We start from the raw sequence: 18,231 nt of genomic DNA, 5'->3' as shown, positions 1-18,231 counted from the left end.
TAGAAACGAACTGGGAACCTCTGTCAGACACAATATTCTCCGGAATGCCATGCAACCGAACCACATGCTGAAAGAACAATGGAACCAAATCAGAGGAGGAAGGCAACTTAGGCAAAGGTACCAAATGGACCATCTTAGAAAACCGGTCACAAACCACCCAGATGACAGACATCTTCTGAGAAACAGGAAGATCAGAAATAAAATCCATGGAAATATGCGTCCAGGGCCTCCCAGGGACCGGCAAAGGCAAAAGCAACCCACTAGCAGGGGAACAGCAGGGCTTGGCCCGGGCACAGGTCCCACAGGACTGCACGAAAGAACGCACATCCCGCGACAAGGAAGGCCACCAAAAGGACCTGGCAACCAAATCTCTGGTACCAAAAATCCCAGGATGACCAGCCAATACAGAACAATGAATCTCAGAAATTACCTTATTAGTCCATCTATCAGGAACAGTTTCCCCACGGGGCAGCGGTCAGGTTTATCAGCCTGAAACTCCTGAAGCACCCGCCGCAAATCAGGGGAGATGGCAGAAAGAATAACCCCCTCCTTGAGAATACCAGCCGGCTCAAGGACTCCCGGAGAATCAGGCAAAAAACTCCTAGAAAGGGCATCAGCCTTCACATTCTTAGATCCCGGAAGATACGAGACCACAAAATCAAAACGGGAGAAAAACAGAGACCATCGAGCTTGTCTAGAATTCAACCGCTTGGCAGACTCGAGGTAAATCAGATTCTTATGGTCGGTCAAGACCACAACGCGATGCTTAGCTCCCTCAAGCCAATGTCGCCACTCCTCAAATGCCCACTTCATAGCCAACAATTCCCGATTGCCGACATCATAATTACGCTCAGCAGGCGAAAACTTTCTGGAGAAGAAAGCACACGGTTTCATCAAAGAGCCATCAGAACTTCTCTGAGACAAAACGGCCCCTGCCCCAATCTCAGAAGCGTCAACCTCAACCTGAAAAGGGAGAGAAACATCTGGCTGACGCAGTACAGGGGCAGAAGTAAAGCGAGGTTTAAGCTCCTGAAAGGCCTCCACAGCCGCAGAGGACCAATTCACCACATCAGCACCTGCTTCACATGAGACTCCCAATCATCGGAAAAAACCAAAATATCATCCAAATATACAATCATGAACTTATCCAGATAATCCCGGAAAATATCATGCATAAAGGACTGAAACACAGATGGAGCATTAGAGAGCCCGAAAGGCATCACAAGATATTCAAAATGGCCTTCGGGCGTATTAAATGCTGTTTTCCATTCATCGCCCTGTTTAATACGAACAAGATTATACGCCCCTCGAAGGTCGATCTTGGTAAACCAGCTAGCCCCCTTAATCCGAGCAAACAAATCAGAAAATAAAGGTAAAGGGTACTGGAATTTGACCGTGATCTTATTGAGAAGGCGATAATCTATACAGGGCCTCAAGGAGCCATCCTTCTTGGCAGCAAAAAAGAACCCCGCTCCCAACGGTGACGAAGACGGGCGAATATGCCCCTTCTCTAAGGACTCCTTTACATAACTCCGTATAGCGGCATGCTCTGGCACAGACAGATTGAAGAGTCGACCCTTAGGGAACTTACAGCCAGGAATCAAGTTAATAGCACAATCACAGTCCCTATGAGGAGGTAGGGAACTGGACTTGGGCTCATCAAATATATCCTGGAAATCCGACAAAAACTCAGGAACTTCAGAAGAGGGGGAAGAGGAAATCGACATCAAAGGAATATCACAATGCATCCCTTGGCAACCCCAACTAGTCACAGACATAGATTTCCAATCCAGCACCGGATTATGTAGCTGTAACCATGGAAAACCCAGTACAACAACATCATGCAAATTATGCAACACCAAAAAACGAATATTTTCCTGATGTGCTGGAGCCATGTACATGGTCAACTGTGTCCAGTACTGAGGTTTATTCTTGGCCAATGGCATAGCATCTATCCCCCTCAAGGGAATAGGACTCTGCAAAGGCTCCAAGGAAAAACCACAGCGCTTGGCAAATTCTAAGTCCATTAAGTTCAGGGCAGCGCCAGAATCCACAAATGCCATTACAGAAAAGGACGACAATGAGCAAATCAGGGTAACAGACAAGAGAAATTTAGGCTGTACAGTACTAATGGTAACAGACCTAGCGACCCTCTTAGTACGCTTCGGGCAATCAGAAATAGCATGAGTAGAGTCACCACAGTAAAAACACAGCCCATTCTGACGTCTGAATTCCTGCCGTTCCGCTCTAGTCAAAATCCTATCACATTGCATAGGCTCAGGACTCAGCCCAGAGGACACCGCCATATGGTGCACAACCTTACGCTCGCGCAGGCGCCGATCACTCTGAATGGCCAGAGACATTGATTCGTTCAAACCAGCAGGTATGGGGAACCCCACCATAACATCTTTAAGGGCTTCAGAAAGACCCTTTCTGAAAATAGCTGCTAGGGCATCCTCATTCCATTTTGTGAGCACAGACCACTTTCTAAATTTCTGGCAGTATACTTCTGCTGCTTCCTGACCCTGACACAGAGCCAGCAAGATTTTTTCTGCCTGATCCACAGAATTAGGTTCATCATACAGCAGTCCGAGTGCTTGAAAAAATGCATCTACATTGAGCAATGCAGGATTCCCTGGCTCTAGGGAGAATGCCCAGTCCTGCGGGTCTCCACGCAGCAGAGAAATGACAATCTTCACCTGCTGAATGGGGTCACCAGAGGAACAGGGTCTCAAAGCAAAAAACAATCTGCAGTTATTTTTAAAGTTCAGAAATTTAGATCTATCCCCAGAAAACAAATCAGGAATAGGAATTCTAGGCTCCAGAACCGGAGTCTGAACAACATAATTTTGGATACTCTGTACCCTTGCAGCGAGCTGATCAACACGCGAGAACAGACCCTGAACCTCCATATCAGCACCAAAATCCGGAACCACCCAAAGATCAAGGGGAAAAAAAAGACAAAACAAGCTACAAAGGAAAAAAAAATGGCTCAGAACTTTCTTTTCCCTCTTTTGAGATGCATTCAACACATTGTGGGCCAGCTGTACTGTTATGACCTGGTGGTTACGGAGAAGCACTGATATGACCTGGTGGGTAAAATGAGTCATGGGACAAGCTCTGGGAGGTGGTAGTTCCTAATCCTAACACCAACACTAGAAATAGCCGTGGGACGTTCCTGTCACTCCCTAGATGCCTCGTCACAGCCTAAGAACTAGCCACCCCTAAAGATGGAAACAGAAAACTATCTCGCCTCAGAGAAATTCCCAAAAGGAAAGATAGCCCCCCACAAATATTAACCGTGAGTAGAGAGGGAAATGACATACACAGAAATGAAATCAGATTTTAGCAAAGGAGGCCAATTCTAATCTAGATAGACAGAAAATAGAAAAGGATACTGTGCGGTCAGTATTAAAAACTAAAAATCCACGCAGAGTTTACAAAAATGATCTCCACACCGACTCACGGTGTGGAGGGGCAAATCTGCTTCCCCAGAGCTTCCAACTAGCCTGAATATTTCATAATGACAAGCTGGACAAAAGAAACATAACTTAACTGAGCAGTAAGGTCCAAAGCAAATGGACAACCAAAGAACTAGCAAGAACTTATCTTATGCTGAAATGGACAGGCCATCAGAGAAATCCAAGTAGAGATCTGAATCCAACCCAGAGAACATTGACAGCTGGCATGGACTACAGACCAGAGCCAAGTTAAATAGCAAGGCCAGTGGAGCAGATTAGTGAAAGCAGCTGCTGCAGAACCTCAAGGAGCAGCAGTTCCACTCGAAACCACCAGAGGGAGCCCAAGGGCAGAACTCACAAAAGTACCATTCATAACCACAGGAGGGAGCCCAAGAACGGAATTCAGAACAGTAGCATAGTCCATCGGTACTGCAATACTTTTTTATGTTTGTAGACTCACTTTTAGTGATGCAACAGAGCCCCGCTGCACAGCTGTGCTCGGTATGTCTGTAGACTCACTTGTTGTGATGTAGCATAGTCCAGAGGTACAGTAATACTTATGTCTGTAGACTCGCTTATAGTGATGTGCTGCTGGGCTCTGCTACAACAGTGCTTGGTATGTCTATAGGCTCCTTTGTAGTGATGTAGCACAGCACAGCTGCCTATTAATGCTCAGTATGTCCATAGACTTACTGTGATGTAGCAGAGCCCTGCCGTACAATAATACTTATGTCTGTAGACTCGCTTATAGTGATGGGCTGCTGGGCTTTGCTACAACAGTGGTATGTCTATGGGCTCCTTTGTAGTGATGTAGCACAGTCCAGCAGCCTAATAATGCTCAGTATGTCCGTAGACTCACTTGCTGTGATGTAGCAGAGCAATGCCATACAATAATACTTATTATGTCCGTAGACTCACTTATAGTGATGCAGCAGAGCCCAGCAGCATAACAGTGCTCGGTATGTTTATAGACTCCTTTGTAGTGATGCATCACTGCCCACCAGCCTATTAATGATCAGTATGTCCGTAGACTTACTTGCTGTGATGTAGCAAAGCCCAGTGGCACAATAATACTTGTTATGTCTGTAGACTCACTTATAGTGATGCAGTAGAGCCCAGCAGCGTAGCAGTGCCCAGTATGTCCATAAATTTCCTTGCAGTTATGTGACATAGCCCAGAGACACCGTAATGTTCAGTATGTTCTTACACTCACTTGTAGTGATGTAGCATAGTCCAGCTGCCCAATAATGCTCAGTGTGTCCGTAGACTCACTTGTAGTGATGTAGCATGGTCCAGCGGCACAGTAATTATTATGTCTGTAGACTCACTTGTAGTGATTGAAATTTAAGCAAAATAGAAATGATCAAGCCCCGTTGTGTATCCTCATGGAATCAAAACCTATAACATGATACACAACTGAATATCAAAAAAGATTTAAAATGTTATTGATTAAATGACAAAATAGCAGAAATCTACACAATGAAGCTAACTAGAAACAAGATAAAAAAGATAAAATGCACAGGAGGCGGGTTTTCACATGATGAATAATATAACATACAAGTCGTTGTATGTTAAAATGATCCACTAAACATAAAGGTCAGGTAAGTATAACAATACTAGGGTATAAAAAATTCAAGATAATAATAGTTTAGCCTGCAGTGTTTGAGACGTGCACAAGAAGGTATATGAGAACTTCATTATTTCAGTTAATTTTTTCCAGTCCTGTTTTTATTATTACGGAAAGTAAGTTGTTAGGGCACTTGTCAATTTTCAGGCATTTGGCACTTTATTATCTCCTTTTGTGACCTCTTTTAGTCATATAATATAATCGTAATTGTCAGTATTATTAGTTTGTGCAGTATTTTTCACATGTATGTCAGCAGTGGTGAAGGTCCTAAGTAGTGGTATGGACGCTGACTACCTGAATACTCATGTGGCATCCAGCTGCCTAGGATGGCTTATTAGGCTAAGGAGCGTGACGTCAGTGGGGTGCACCAGGTTACCATAATATTCCCAGAAGAACAGGAGTATCCGGCTGCACCAGGTAGAATACTGAGAGCCTGGTGCCAGGAGAGGGGAGTAACAAGGAGCGGGCAGAGTTGTCCTAGTCAATGTGGATTCTGGATTCTGAACATGCCCTAAAGCTATGTGCACACACAGAGGATTTGCAGCAGAGTTTTCTGCCACAAAAACCAGAGCGTTGGCAGGAAAAGTGCTGTGTAAGATACCCATGTTACGGACACATTTTATACACGTTTTTACACACATTTTTTCTTACCGTATGTTTGTTTTTTTTTACCATTCATTTGAATGTGTGAAAAATGCTGCAAAGAGCACAGAAATAATGGATAGGCTGCAGTATTGAAGTTCAAGCATGCAAGAAAAAATAAGCAACGTGTGCACAAGACTTCAGAGATCACATTCACAGATTATGGTGTCAGAGAGTCACTCTTGCCCTATCTAGTCCATGTAGAATAGTGAGTGCAGCTCTGCAGTATAATACAGGATGTAAGGCAAGATCAGTGCAGGATCAGTAATGTAATGTATGTATGTACACAGAGATTGCACCAGCAGAATAGTGAGTGCAGCTCTGGGGGATAATACAGGATGTAACTCAGCATCAGTAATGTAATGTATGTACACAGTGACTGCACCAGCAGAATAGTGAGTGCAGCTCTGGGGTATAATACAGGATGTAACTCAGGATCAGTAATGTAATGTATGTACACAGTGACTGCACCAGCAGAATAGTGAGTGCAGCTCTGGGGTATAATACAAGATGTAAGGCAGGAACAGTAATGTATGTACACATGACTGCACCAGCAGAGTAGTGAGTGCAGCTCTGGAGTATAATACAGGATGTAACTCAGGATCAGTAATGTAATGTATGTACACAGTGACTGCACCAGCAGAATAGTGAGTGCAGCTCTGGGGGATAATACAGGATGTAACTCAGGATCAGTAATGTAATGTATGTACACAGTGACTGCACCAGCAGAATAGTGAGTGCAGCTCTGGGGTATAATACAAGATGTAAGGCAGGAACAGTAATGTATGTACACATGACTGCACCAGCAGAGTAGTGAGTGCAGCTCTGGAGTATAATACAGGATGTAACTCAGGATCAGTACAGGATAAGTAATGTAATGTATGGAAACAGTGACTGCACCAGCAGAATAGTAAGTGCAGCTCTGGAGTATAATACAGGATGTAACTCAGGATCAGTACAGTATAAGTAATGTAATGTATGGAAACAGTGACGGCACCAGCAAAATAGTGAGTTCAGCTCTGGAGTATAATACAGAATGTAACTCAGGATCAGTAATGTAATGTATGTACACAGTGACTGCACCAGCAGAATAGTGAGTTCAGCTCTGGGGTATAATACAGGATGTGATTCAGGATCAGTAATGTAATGTATGTACACAGTGACTGCACCAGCAGAATAGTGAGTGCAGCTCTGGGGTAGAATACAGGAGGTAACTCAGGATCAGTAATGTAATGTATGTACACAGTGAATCCACCAGCAGAATAGTGAGTGCAGCTCTGGAGGATAATACAGGATGTAACTCAGGATCAATAATGTAATGTATGTACACAGTGACTGCACCAGCAGAATAGTGAGTTCAGCTCTGGGGTATAATACAGGATGTGATTCAGGATCAGTAATGTATGTACACAGTGAATCCACCAGCAGAATAGTGAGTGCAGCTCTGGAGTAATACAGGATGTGACTCAGGATCAGTACAGGATTAGTAATGTAATGTATGTACACAGTGACTGCACCAGCAGAATAGTGAGTGCAGCTCTGGAGTATAATACAGGATTTAACTTGGGATCAGTAATCTATATACTATATATAAGAGGCATCGTGATTACTCGCTAATCCCGCCCCCTGCACAGTAGCTCCACCCCCACCCCATCACCACACACAATCCGCACCACATCACCACACAATCCCGCCCCCTCCACATCACCATACATAATCCCGCCCCCCCACCACATTACCACAGATAATCCTGCCCCCAACCACATCACAACACATAATCCCGCCCCCCACATTACCACAATTGTTGTTATTAACTTCATTTTAAGTTAATTTACCACCTGCGTAAGCGCTATTGTATGTTGTCATTATTTACTTTAGTTTAATCACCAGCAGCGTTAATTAGAGCGTTAGCTGGCTGGAAGCAGCTAGTGTAATATATGTACACAGTGACTGCACCAGCAGAATAGAGAGTGCCGCTCTGGAGTATAATACAGGATGTAACTCAGGATCAGTAATGTAATGCATGTACACAGTGACTGCACCAGCAGAATAGTGAGTGCAGCTCTGGAGTATAATGCAGGATATAACTCAGGATCAGTAATGTAATGTATGTACACAGTGACTGCACCAGCAGAATAGTGAGTGCAGCTCTGGAGTATAATACAGGATGTAACTCAAGATCAGTAATGTAATGTATGTACACAGTGACTGCACCAGCTGAATAGTGAGTGCAGCTCTGGGGTATAATACAGGATATAACTCAGGATCAGTAATGTAATGCATGTACACAGTGACTGCACCAGCAGAATAGTGAGTGCAGCTCTGGAGTATAATGCAGGAAGTATCTCAGTTCAAGACAAATGATGTTGAAATCTGTGTTTTTTGTCTTCCCATTGTTTACCTAATTTTATGAAATTTCTCTCTGCTATATAAATTAATGCCATTTCTCCTGCCTGTACAAGTCGGAATTCTATTTATTATTATGTAGAATGCAGAGACTTTATTGATCCTGCATTGTGCGTGTCATTGTGTTTGCTGTGATTATTTATTGCTTTGTCTTTGTTACTTTTTGTAGGTCCTTCTGTTTTGCATCACAGCCGCTCTCTACATGTTCTTTTTCCGGTAAGTACTTACCTTGTTTAATCTTTTTATAGACACAATAGCCATAGTCTGTAACACTTGGCTCTGTTCCTGGGAGCCTCCGGCTTTCAGTCATAGAGGCGTGCCCGGAGCAGCTGTAAGCACGCCCCGGCACTTTGATTGACAGCTGGCTCTGTAGCGCCATTGTGCGTTGTGAGCTGTCAATTAAAGTGCCAGGACTTTCCATCATTCACTGCTGGCTGTATACTGAGCTATGACTATAGCCCCTCACGGCATTTATGACTGAAAGCCGGCGGTTCCCAGGAGAAATTAAGTTACTTTTTTCCCTGTAACCGCGCTGTCAGTAAGCCGGGCAGTCAGCATTGTAATGCGATCCTGCGGATTAACTCTATCACTGCAGGTTAAAAGGAATTTAGGGACATGACAGGTTCCCAGTGATGTGTCACCATGAGTGCCATAGTGCGGCATACACACTGCTGCTATTTGCCACAAATAAAGTCAGTAATAACTGTTTTGACTGTATTACTTATTTAAAGAGAACATATTGTTAGATATATTTTACCAATTTTGATAAGATTTTATTTTATATTTTTTCATGCAATTACCCTTGATTTTAGAGTTATAACATTTTACAGTTTTCACTTTAGCCAGTGAGTCTCAGGCCATGTTCACACTTTGCGGTTCTTACCGCGGAACCGCGGCGATTTTGATGCTGCGGGTCCGCAGCAGTTTCCATAGCGTTTCCATTTACATGTAAACCCTATGGAAACCGCAAACCGCTGTGCACATGCTGTGGGAAAAACCGTGCAGAAACGCAGCGGTTTAAAACCCGCAGCATGTCACTTCTTTGTGCAGAATCGCTGCGATTCTGCACCCATAGGAAAGCATTGAACCGCTTACTTCCCGCATGGGGCTGTGCCCACGTTGCGGGAAGTAAGCGGCTAATGTGCGGGTGGTACCCGGGGTGGAGGAGAGGAGACTCTCCTCCAGGCCCTGGGAACCATATTTGGGGTAAAAAAAAGAATTAAAATAAAAAATCATGTTATACTCACCTCTCAGCGCTGCACGCGGCCGGCCGGTCAGAGTTGCTGTGCGAACAGGACCTGCGGTGACGTCGCGGTCACATGACCGTGATGACGCCTCGGTCACATGACCGTGACGTCAAGAAGGTCCTTCTCGGCACAGCATCTTTGGAACCGGAGTGCCGCGTGCAGCGCCCAGGAGATCCGGACATCGGAGGGTGAGTATAACCAATTTTTATTATTTTTAACATTACTATTGATGCTACATATTGCTGCATATGCAGCATCAATAGTACAGGAGTAATCCCGCAGCGGAAATCGCAAAACAAACCTCGATAAATCTGCAGGGATAACCGCAGCGGTTTTGCCCTGCAGATTTATCAATTCCGCTGCGGGAGAACCTGCAGAGGTCACCCGCAAAGTGTGAACATGGCCTCATAACGTACTGATGATTATTGTTCTGTAGAGATCACTTCTCAGCTGTCATCTCATTATCATCACAGGCAGGGTTATAATGGCAGATATAACTAATACAGAATACACTATCCACAATAGGTGATGTCACAGCTCACCTCCTCCTTTACAATGACTGATAACACCTCTATATACAGTAGATAACACGGGATCCACCATTCACAATAGGTGATGTCACAGCTCACCTCCTCCTCCTGTACAATGACTGATAACACTTCTATATACAGTAGATAACACAGGATTCACCATTCACTCTAGGTGATGTCACAGCTCACCTCCTCCTCCTCCTGTACAGTGACTGAAAACACCTCTATATACAGTAGATAACACAGGATCCACTATTCACAATGGGTGATGTCACAGCTCACCTCCTCCTCCTGTACAATGACAGATAACACCTCTATATACAGTAGATAACACAGGATCCACTATTCACAATGGGTGATGTCACAGCTCACCTCCTTCTCCTGTACATTGACAGATAACACCTCTATGTACAGTAGATAACACAGGATCCACCATTCACAATAGCTGATGTCACAGCTCACCTCCTCCTTCTGTACAATGCCTGATAACCTCTATATACTGTCACTAACATAAGGATCCACCATCAACAATAGGTGATGTCACAGCTCACCTCCTCCTCCTGTACAATGACTGATAACACCTCTATATACAGTCGCTAGCACAGGATCCACCATTCACAATAGGTGATGTCACAGCTCACCTCCTCCTCCTGTACAATGACTGATAACACCTCTATATACAGTAGATAACACAGGATCCACCATTCACAATAGGTGATGTCACAGCTCACCTCCTCCTCCTGTACAATGACTGATAACACCTCTATATACAGTAGGTAATACAGGATCCACCCATCATAGTATGATATCACAGCTCACCTTTTCCCCTTCTCATACAGATTTCAGTACATGCCCACAACATAATCCCATAAAAGTCAATGACCATCTCCAGTATATTTTTTTATATGATCTACTGTACATGGCTGCAGTAAATCATAGGCCTAAATGCTGTTTAAAAGCTCAGACAAGGTTTCCGCCCCTAATCATGTACAGAAAATAAAAATTGAAAAAATCTACAATCGTAAGAAAAAAACGAAACAAAACCCCAAACATGTGAAGTAAGCGTTACCGTATATATCACTATCTGGTTTTAATTGTGGTAGTAAGAAATCAAGGCGATACATAGGATGCATAATAACGTCTTTATGGGGGTATCCAACCTCTATTATAATGTGGCGGCAGTGCGTATGCTCCATCACATGACCGCTGCAGCCAGTCAGTCCAGGAAGAAAAGAAGCTTAGCTCCTGGCCAGATGGAAGAGAGCTGGAAACCACAGCCATAATCGACCCTGAGAAGTGAAACACGTCAGCTTCGATCTGTTTGTGCCTGGTGAATAGACAACAGGGATAAACCCCCATAGATCAATGACGCCACTGATGGGTAAATGTCAGGAAGCACAAATATTAGGAGGCGACATTGACTTCATTTCTTAAATTTCCTGTTGACACAAGTTTGGTCTTATCTTAATCTCTGCTAGTTCCTTGAGAAAAAAAACTGTCAAATCTGTGTTCAGTGAAGGCAGATTCTCCCATTACTGAGAGAGGAGGATACAGTTGGTGCCTATAAAGTTCTATGGAGAAGAGAGATGCTAGAAGCGGATACAGATATTCTACCGCAAGTTCCCCTGAAACAACATTTAAGGAGAACTTGCAGCAGAATATCTGCATCGGCCTCGAGCTCCTCCCTTCTCCATAGAACCTTATAAGCACCAGCTGTCTCCTATCTAAATAATGGGAGAATCTTTTTTTCACTCCATACAGATTTTTTTATCCTTAGATCGAGAGTGAACGATAAGTCCAGTAGGAGAACCAAGCTGATTTCTGCCATAAGTTATATTACAAAGTTTCTTATTTTCACGTGTACTATTGATTTATGGACTAAAAATTAAACGGACGGTTACTTTTTTAATATTGTACAATTTATTTTAGCGTTGTAGTTGGTAGATTTTTTTTGTTATGGTCTATGCTAGACCAGGACCCTCATAATGTACAACGAACGATCATTTCCTACAGAGAGAAAGTTGTTTTGCGAGAGGTGAAGTGTTGACATGACCCTCATGGTGGTAAACGTGAGATCCTGGAGGCGGATGATGAGTGTTATGTGTGTACAGTACGGGACAGGAATTACAAGTTCACCATTCTTGGCCTCTCCTCCGGTGTCACGTCACCTGGGGAAGCATCAGGAACATCTATACCTGGAAGTCATAGGAGATGCCTTCAAAGTCTACAATTTCAGGCGCCTCGCTCTTAAAAACTCCATCCCCAGAGGAAGACGCGGTGAATCCTCCTCCTTTTGTGTGGTTTCCTCCTGTCAATCAAAAAAATCCCTCTTTGTTCCATGCAGGCATTGATGTGACTATTTATCATAGGCCTGTCATCCTAGAAAGACGAAGAGTGGAGAGGAAATCGGCCTCTTGTTCCCAGGCCTGGGAGAACACGTAGCCGGTGGCACAGTGATATGGCTGTGTCTCCCAGCTGGCCGGAGAAGCTTTCTATGGCCGCTGGTAACAAAGCCATGTATTACATGATCGCCTCCGAGCTCTTCCACTTTACGGCTGATATTACAGCCTGCTCGCTGGGAACGCAATCGAGCTTCCCAGATACGATTTCTGCTATTGATCCTCCAAACAAAGGGCTGGAGATGACGGCAAAAGTGGTAATTTCCTCCAGTTCTGCGGTATTTATCCCTCCATGTAAAAAGTTTGTTGACTTTATACTTCCTTTTGACAGTAGGATCTTAAAGGGGAACTCCATGGCCAAAAATAAATGAGATTGTGCATCCATTGAAATAAGGAGCAATCTGATTTTTTGGATGGATACCATCAGCAAGTGCACATTTTACTATATTAGTGGAAAGAGTGGATGGTCTCTAGAAAGAAGGAATCGAATGCACGTGCTCAAAAATATTAATCATTGCATTATTCTAACCAGAGGGTTAAAGGGAACCTGTCATTAGATTCAAGCTGTTCGAACTAGAATCAGAGCCTGGATGCACCATTTGTTAAAATAGTTTGAAAAGCTGGCGGGGTACTCTAGGAAGAGACGTGACTAGTCTGATGGTGTCCTTGGCCGGCTTCGCCCAGCACCACTCTAGTTCACATTTGAAATTTTGGTGTAACACCCTTTTGGTGCATAGGGCCAGGACAGTGGGTAGGGACTTTGGCTGTGCCCGGCCTCTCCGCCTGCTTCTGGTGTCTGTATCTGTCTCTTTATTTAAAGTTTGCAAAGAGGCGCATGTGCAGATTCATCTTTCAATGGTCTTCAGTAAAGTAACACCGTTGGTGGCCCAAAGCCCATATTCGTCTCCTGGTGATCTTCCGTTAAAATGGCGCATCCGCAGATTCATCACCAGGATGATAGTGACGGAGCCAAATTTTTGAAATCTGACCAGCGTCACTTTATGTGGTAATAACTCTGGGACGCTTCAACAAATCCCAGTGATTTTGAGATTGTTTTTTCGTGACACATTATACTTTATGATAATGGTAAATTTAGGTCAATATGTTTTGTGTTTATTAATAAAAAATATCAAAACTTTGAGAAAAATGTTAAAAAATTAGCAATTTTCAAAGTTTGAATGATCATCCCTTTAATCCAGATGGTCATACCACAGCAAACCATTAATAAATAATATTTCCCTCATGCCTGCTTTACATCAGCACCATTTGTAAAATGTTCTTTTATTTTGTTAGCATTTTTAGCATTTTTGGAGGTTTAAAAATGTAGCAGCAATTTTTCATTTTTTTCAAGGAAATTTACATCATTTCTTTTTTTAGGGACCTATCCATGTTTGAAGTAACTTTAGGGGTCTCATATATTGGGAAACACCCAAACGTGATACCATTTTAAAAACAGCACCCCCTGACATATCGAAAACTGCTTTCAGGTAGTTTATTAACCCTTCAAGTGCTTTACAGGAATTAATGCAAAATGGTATGACAGAAATGAAAATGTGTATTTTTACCACCAAAATGTCGGTAACTTCTGAACAGGTTACAACAGCCAGCAGACTCTAAGGCCACTATTTGGTCGTGAATTGCCATGGCAAACATCAGGACCACACAATCATGATCTGAGGGCACCAGTTTGGATAAAGAGGAAGCCCCCACACTCTGTTAACCATTTATAATGATATAGTCACTATTGACAGCAGCATCTAAAGGGTTAAACAGATTTGGACTGTGACAACACTGATCGTGGCTGATACAGCAAGTTGTCAGCTATAGTGGACAGCCGACAGCTGCTGGATTGTCACCTGTATGGGGAGGCTATTCTCTTACATCTCAGGTCAGTTAAAAGACGTATTGGCTGTCATTAAGGGGTTAATATGACGCTGATGGCTGCTCATGCACAAATTCATCTTCCCGCGGTCTTCACTAAAATGGCACCTGTGGCTGCTCACGTGCAGATTCATCTCCCTGTGGTCTTCAATTAAAATGGTTAATACAAAAATGCCCAGACTCATATTAATCAGTAAGCCAAGCGCCATCACCTAGCTACCTGTATACCACTCCATTACAATATACTAACAAAGGAGAAACATAGGAGTTTTATGGTAGAAAAACTTATGACAAATATTTATTAATACAATCACACGTATATTGACAAACCATTTTTTAAAAAAATATATATGATGGTAAAGGTCACCAATGAGCAACATACAGCACCATATAAATATGAATGTCCAACTAAAAGGACCAAAAATATATGAGGTATATAACCCTATCCAATAGTGTGTCCAAACATATCCCTGTTATGATCCTTAATGGCTGAGGATCACAAATAGACCAGCAAGTGAATAAACTAAGGACGAGCTCTAGGGAGATGGTAACTGGACTGATCGCAAATCTAAACCTATCCAACACAACTAGAGGTAGCCGGTGAACGTGCCTAAAAAATTCCTAGACGTCTCGAGCCAGCCTGAGGAACTAGCTACCCCTAAAGAGAAAGAAAGACCTCGCTTGCCTCCAGAGAAATAATCCCCAAAGATATAGAAGCCCCCAACAAATATTAACGGTGAAGTAAGAAGAAGGCACATACATAGGGATGAAATCAGATTCAGCAAAAGAGGCCCACTAGTACTAGAAAGCAGAAAATAGAGCAGGGGTCTATGCGATCAATAAAAACCCTTACAAAATATCCATCCTGAGATTTCAAGAACCCACACACCAACTAACGGTGTGTGGGGAGAAACTCAGCCCACTAGAGCAACCAGCAAGCGAGGGCATTACATTTTAGCAAGCTGGACAAGAAAACATGATAAACACTGCTGATCAAAAAATGAGCAAACAAAACTTAGCTTATCCTGGATGGACTGGGAGCAAGGTAGTCAGAAGGAATCTGAGTAGCACTGATTACATCGACAGCCGGCAACAAGTGGAAGTAAAACAGAGCTATATAGGAACCTCCCAGAGGATAACGAACCAGCTGATAGCCAGAGACCAGCAGGATAACAGACAAAGCCACCAGGGGGAGCCCAAAGCAAAAGTCACACCATACCACCAGTGACCACAAGAGGGAGCCTGAAAACAGAGCTCACAACATATCCCCACAAGACCTCTAGGGGGAGGACAGCACAAGTTCTGTCCCAATGGTTAATGCATGATAATGTCCACAGTTCATAGTAGCTCTGTCTCACATGCCACCATGTAGGTACAAAGTTATAACATAGGTATTAGACAGAAAGAATAAGGGTTAACCTTACCGGTGCCATAATGCGCAACTGGACACACCCCGATGTACGTTTCGCCGCTTTACAGCATGGCTTTCTCATGTAAAGCGGCGAAACGTATCATGCATTAACCATTGAGACAGAACTTGTGTTGTCCTCCCCCTAGAGGTCTTGTGGGGATATGTTTGGATACACTATTGGATAGGGTTATTTACCTCATATATTTTTAGTCCTTTTCGTTGGACATTCATATTTATATGGTGCTGTTTTTTGCTCATTGGTGTCCTTTACCATCATATATATATTTTTTTTAAATTGTTTGTCAATATACGTGTGATTGTATTAGTAAAGATTTGTCATAAGTTTTTCTACCATAAAACTCCTATGTTTCTCCTTTGTTAGTTCAATTAAAATGGTGTTGGTTGTGGCAAATGCGTAGATTCGTCTCTTGGCGTTCTTTTGTAAAATGGCAGATGAATCTAGACATGCGCCACCACCGGTGCCAATTCACTGTCCACTACAAAGAGAGAAATCTGCGCATGCACTATCACCGGTGCCAGTTTACTGTCGACTGCCAAGAGATGAATCTGCACAAGCGCCACCTCCGGTGTCAATTCACTGAGGACTACCAATAGATGAATGTGCGCATGCGCCACCTCCGGTGCCAATTCACTGAGGACTACCAATAGATGAATGTGCGCATGCGCTATCACCGGTGCCAATTCACTGAGGACTGCCAAGAGATGAATCCGCGCAAGCGCCACCTCCGGTGCCAATTCACTGACGACTACCAATAGATGAATGTGTGCATGCGCCACCTCTGGCGTCAATTCGCTGAGGACTACCAAGAGAAGAATGTGCGCAAGCGCCATCTCCGGTGTCAATTCACTGAAAACTACCAAGAGATGAATCTGTGCAAGCGCCACCTCCAGTGTCAATTTACTGAGGACCACCAAGAGATGAATGTGTGCATGCGCCACCTCCGGTGTCAATTCACTGAGGACTACCAAGAGATGAATGTGCGCAAGCGCCACCTCCGGTGTCAATTCACTGAGGACTACCAAGAGATGAATGTGCGCAAGCGCCACCTTCGGTGTCAATTCACTGAGGACTACCAAGAGATGAATGTGCGCATGCGCCACCTCCGGTGTCAATTCACTGAGGACTACCAAGAGATGAATCTGTGCAAGCGCGACCTCCGTTGTCGATTCACTGAGGACTACCAAGAGATGAATGTACGCAAGCGCCACCTCCAGTATCAATTCACTGAGGACTACCAAGAGATGAATGTGCGCATGCGCCACCTCCGGTGTCAATTCACTGAGGACTACCAAGAGATGAATCTGTGCAAGCGCGACCTCCGTTGTCGATTCACTGAGGACTACCAAGAGATGAATGTACGCAAGCGCCACCTCCAGTATCAATTCACTGAGGACTACCAAGAGATGAATGTGCGCATGCGCCACCTCCGGTGTCAATTCACTGAGGACTACCAAGAGATGAATCTGTGCAAGCACGACCTCCGTTGTCGATTCACTGAGGACTACCAAGAGATGAATGTACGCAAGCGCCACCTCCAGTATCAATTCACTGAGGACTACCAAGAGATGAATGTGCGCAAGCGCCACCTCCATTGTCAATTCACTGAGGACTACCAAGAGATGAATGTGCGCATGTGCCACCTCCGGTGTCAATTCACTGAGGACTACCAAGAGATGAATGTGCGCAAGCGCCACCTTCGGTGTCAATTCACTGAGGACTGCCCAGAGATGAATCTGTGCAAGCGCCACCTCCGGTGTCAATTCACTGAGGACTACCAATAGATGAATGTGCACATGCCCCACCCCCTGTGTCAATTCACTGAGGACTACCAAGAGATGAATGTGCGCAAATGCCACCTCCGTTGCCAATTCACTGAGGACTGCCAAGAGATGAATCTGTGCAAGCGCCACCTCCGGTGTCAATTCACTGAGGACTACCAATAGATGAATGTGTGCATGCGCCACCTCTGGCATCAATTCACTGAGGACTACCAGGAGATGAATGTGCAGCGCCCCAGAGTCCTGGTCATTGCAGTAGCATGGTTCAGCCACTAAGGGGGGCCATGCTGCGTTCGATGGCACGGAAGGAGTTCTCTGAGCAGGTATCACAGTCACCAATACATTTCACAGCTGGGCCTCCGGGGGGAGCTAAGGGTGCTATTCATTAGGCCACTCCCCACCATAGTGGGTAAACTGGGGGTCAGGCAGGAAGTTAGAGAGAACGCTGACGGGATTGAACGGAGCAACACCTGGTGGCAGAGGGTGTTGTGAAGGGAGAGACTGTAGGGTCTCTGCCAGGGGTGGGATCCTGGCAGAGGCTTGGCATGGAAAGAACGTAAAGGGACCGTGCCTGCTCAGCATAGCGGCGGTGCCCAAGGAAGGACTAAGAAGCGAGATAGATTGTGCTGAGTGAGAAACGAAATCAAGCGAAAGGAGATACCAGTGAGGGTTGTGCTGAAAGAGGCAGCACCTTACTGAGGCGCACTACCGGTGGCCGGAACGCCGAGGAGGTAAAGAGTTTCAAGCCATACCTCAGACCTACGGCAGGGCAGTTAGCTTGAGGCGGACTGTCTCACGCATCACCCAGGAAGGCAAAGGGGGGTACC

At 44.4% G+C, this 18,231-nt stretch overlaps 1 protein-coding gene across 1 annotated transcript in view; it reads left to right on the top strand.

Annotated features, from left to right (window-relative positions):
- Positions 1-18,231, top strand: part of TMEM135 (transmembrane protein 135) — a 369,074-nt gene that overhangs the window by 280,969 nt on the left and 69,874 nt on the right. The window contains exon 6 of the mRNA XM_077298574.1: positions 8,306-8,352. Within this exon, the coding sequence (XP_077154689.1) occupies positions 8,306-8,352 (47 nt within the window). The remainder of the gene's footprint in view (positions 1-8,305; positions 8,353-18,231) is intronic.

Source organism: Ranitomeya variabilis, chromosome 3 (genome assembly GCF_051348905.1).
Source record: "Ranitomeya variabilis isolate aRanVar5 chromosome 3, aRanVar5.hap1, whole genome shotgun sequence".
Lineage (NCBI taxonomy): Eukaryota > Metazoa > Chordata > Amphibia > Anura > Dendrobatidae > Ranitomeya > Ranitomeya variabilis.
This window is presented reverse-complemented; position numbering and strand designations above follow the sequence as displayed.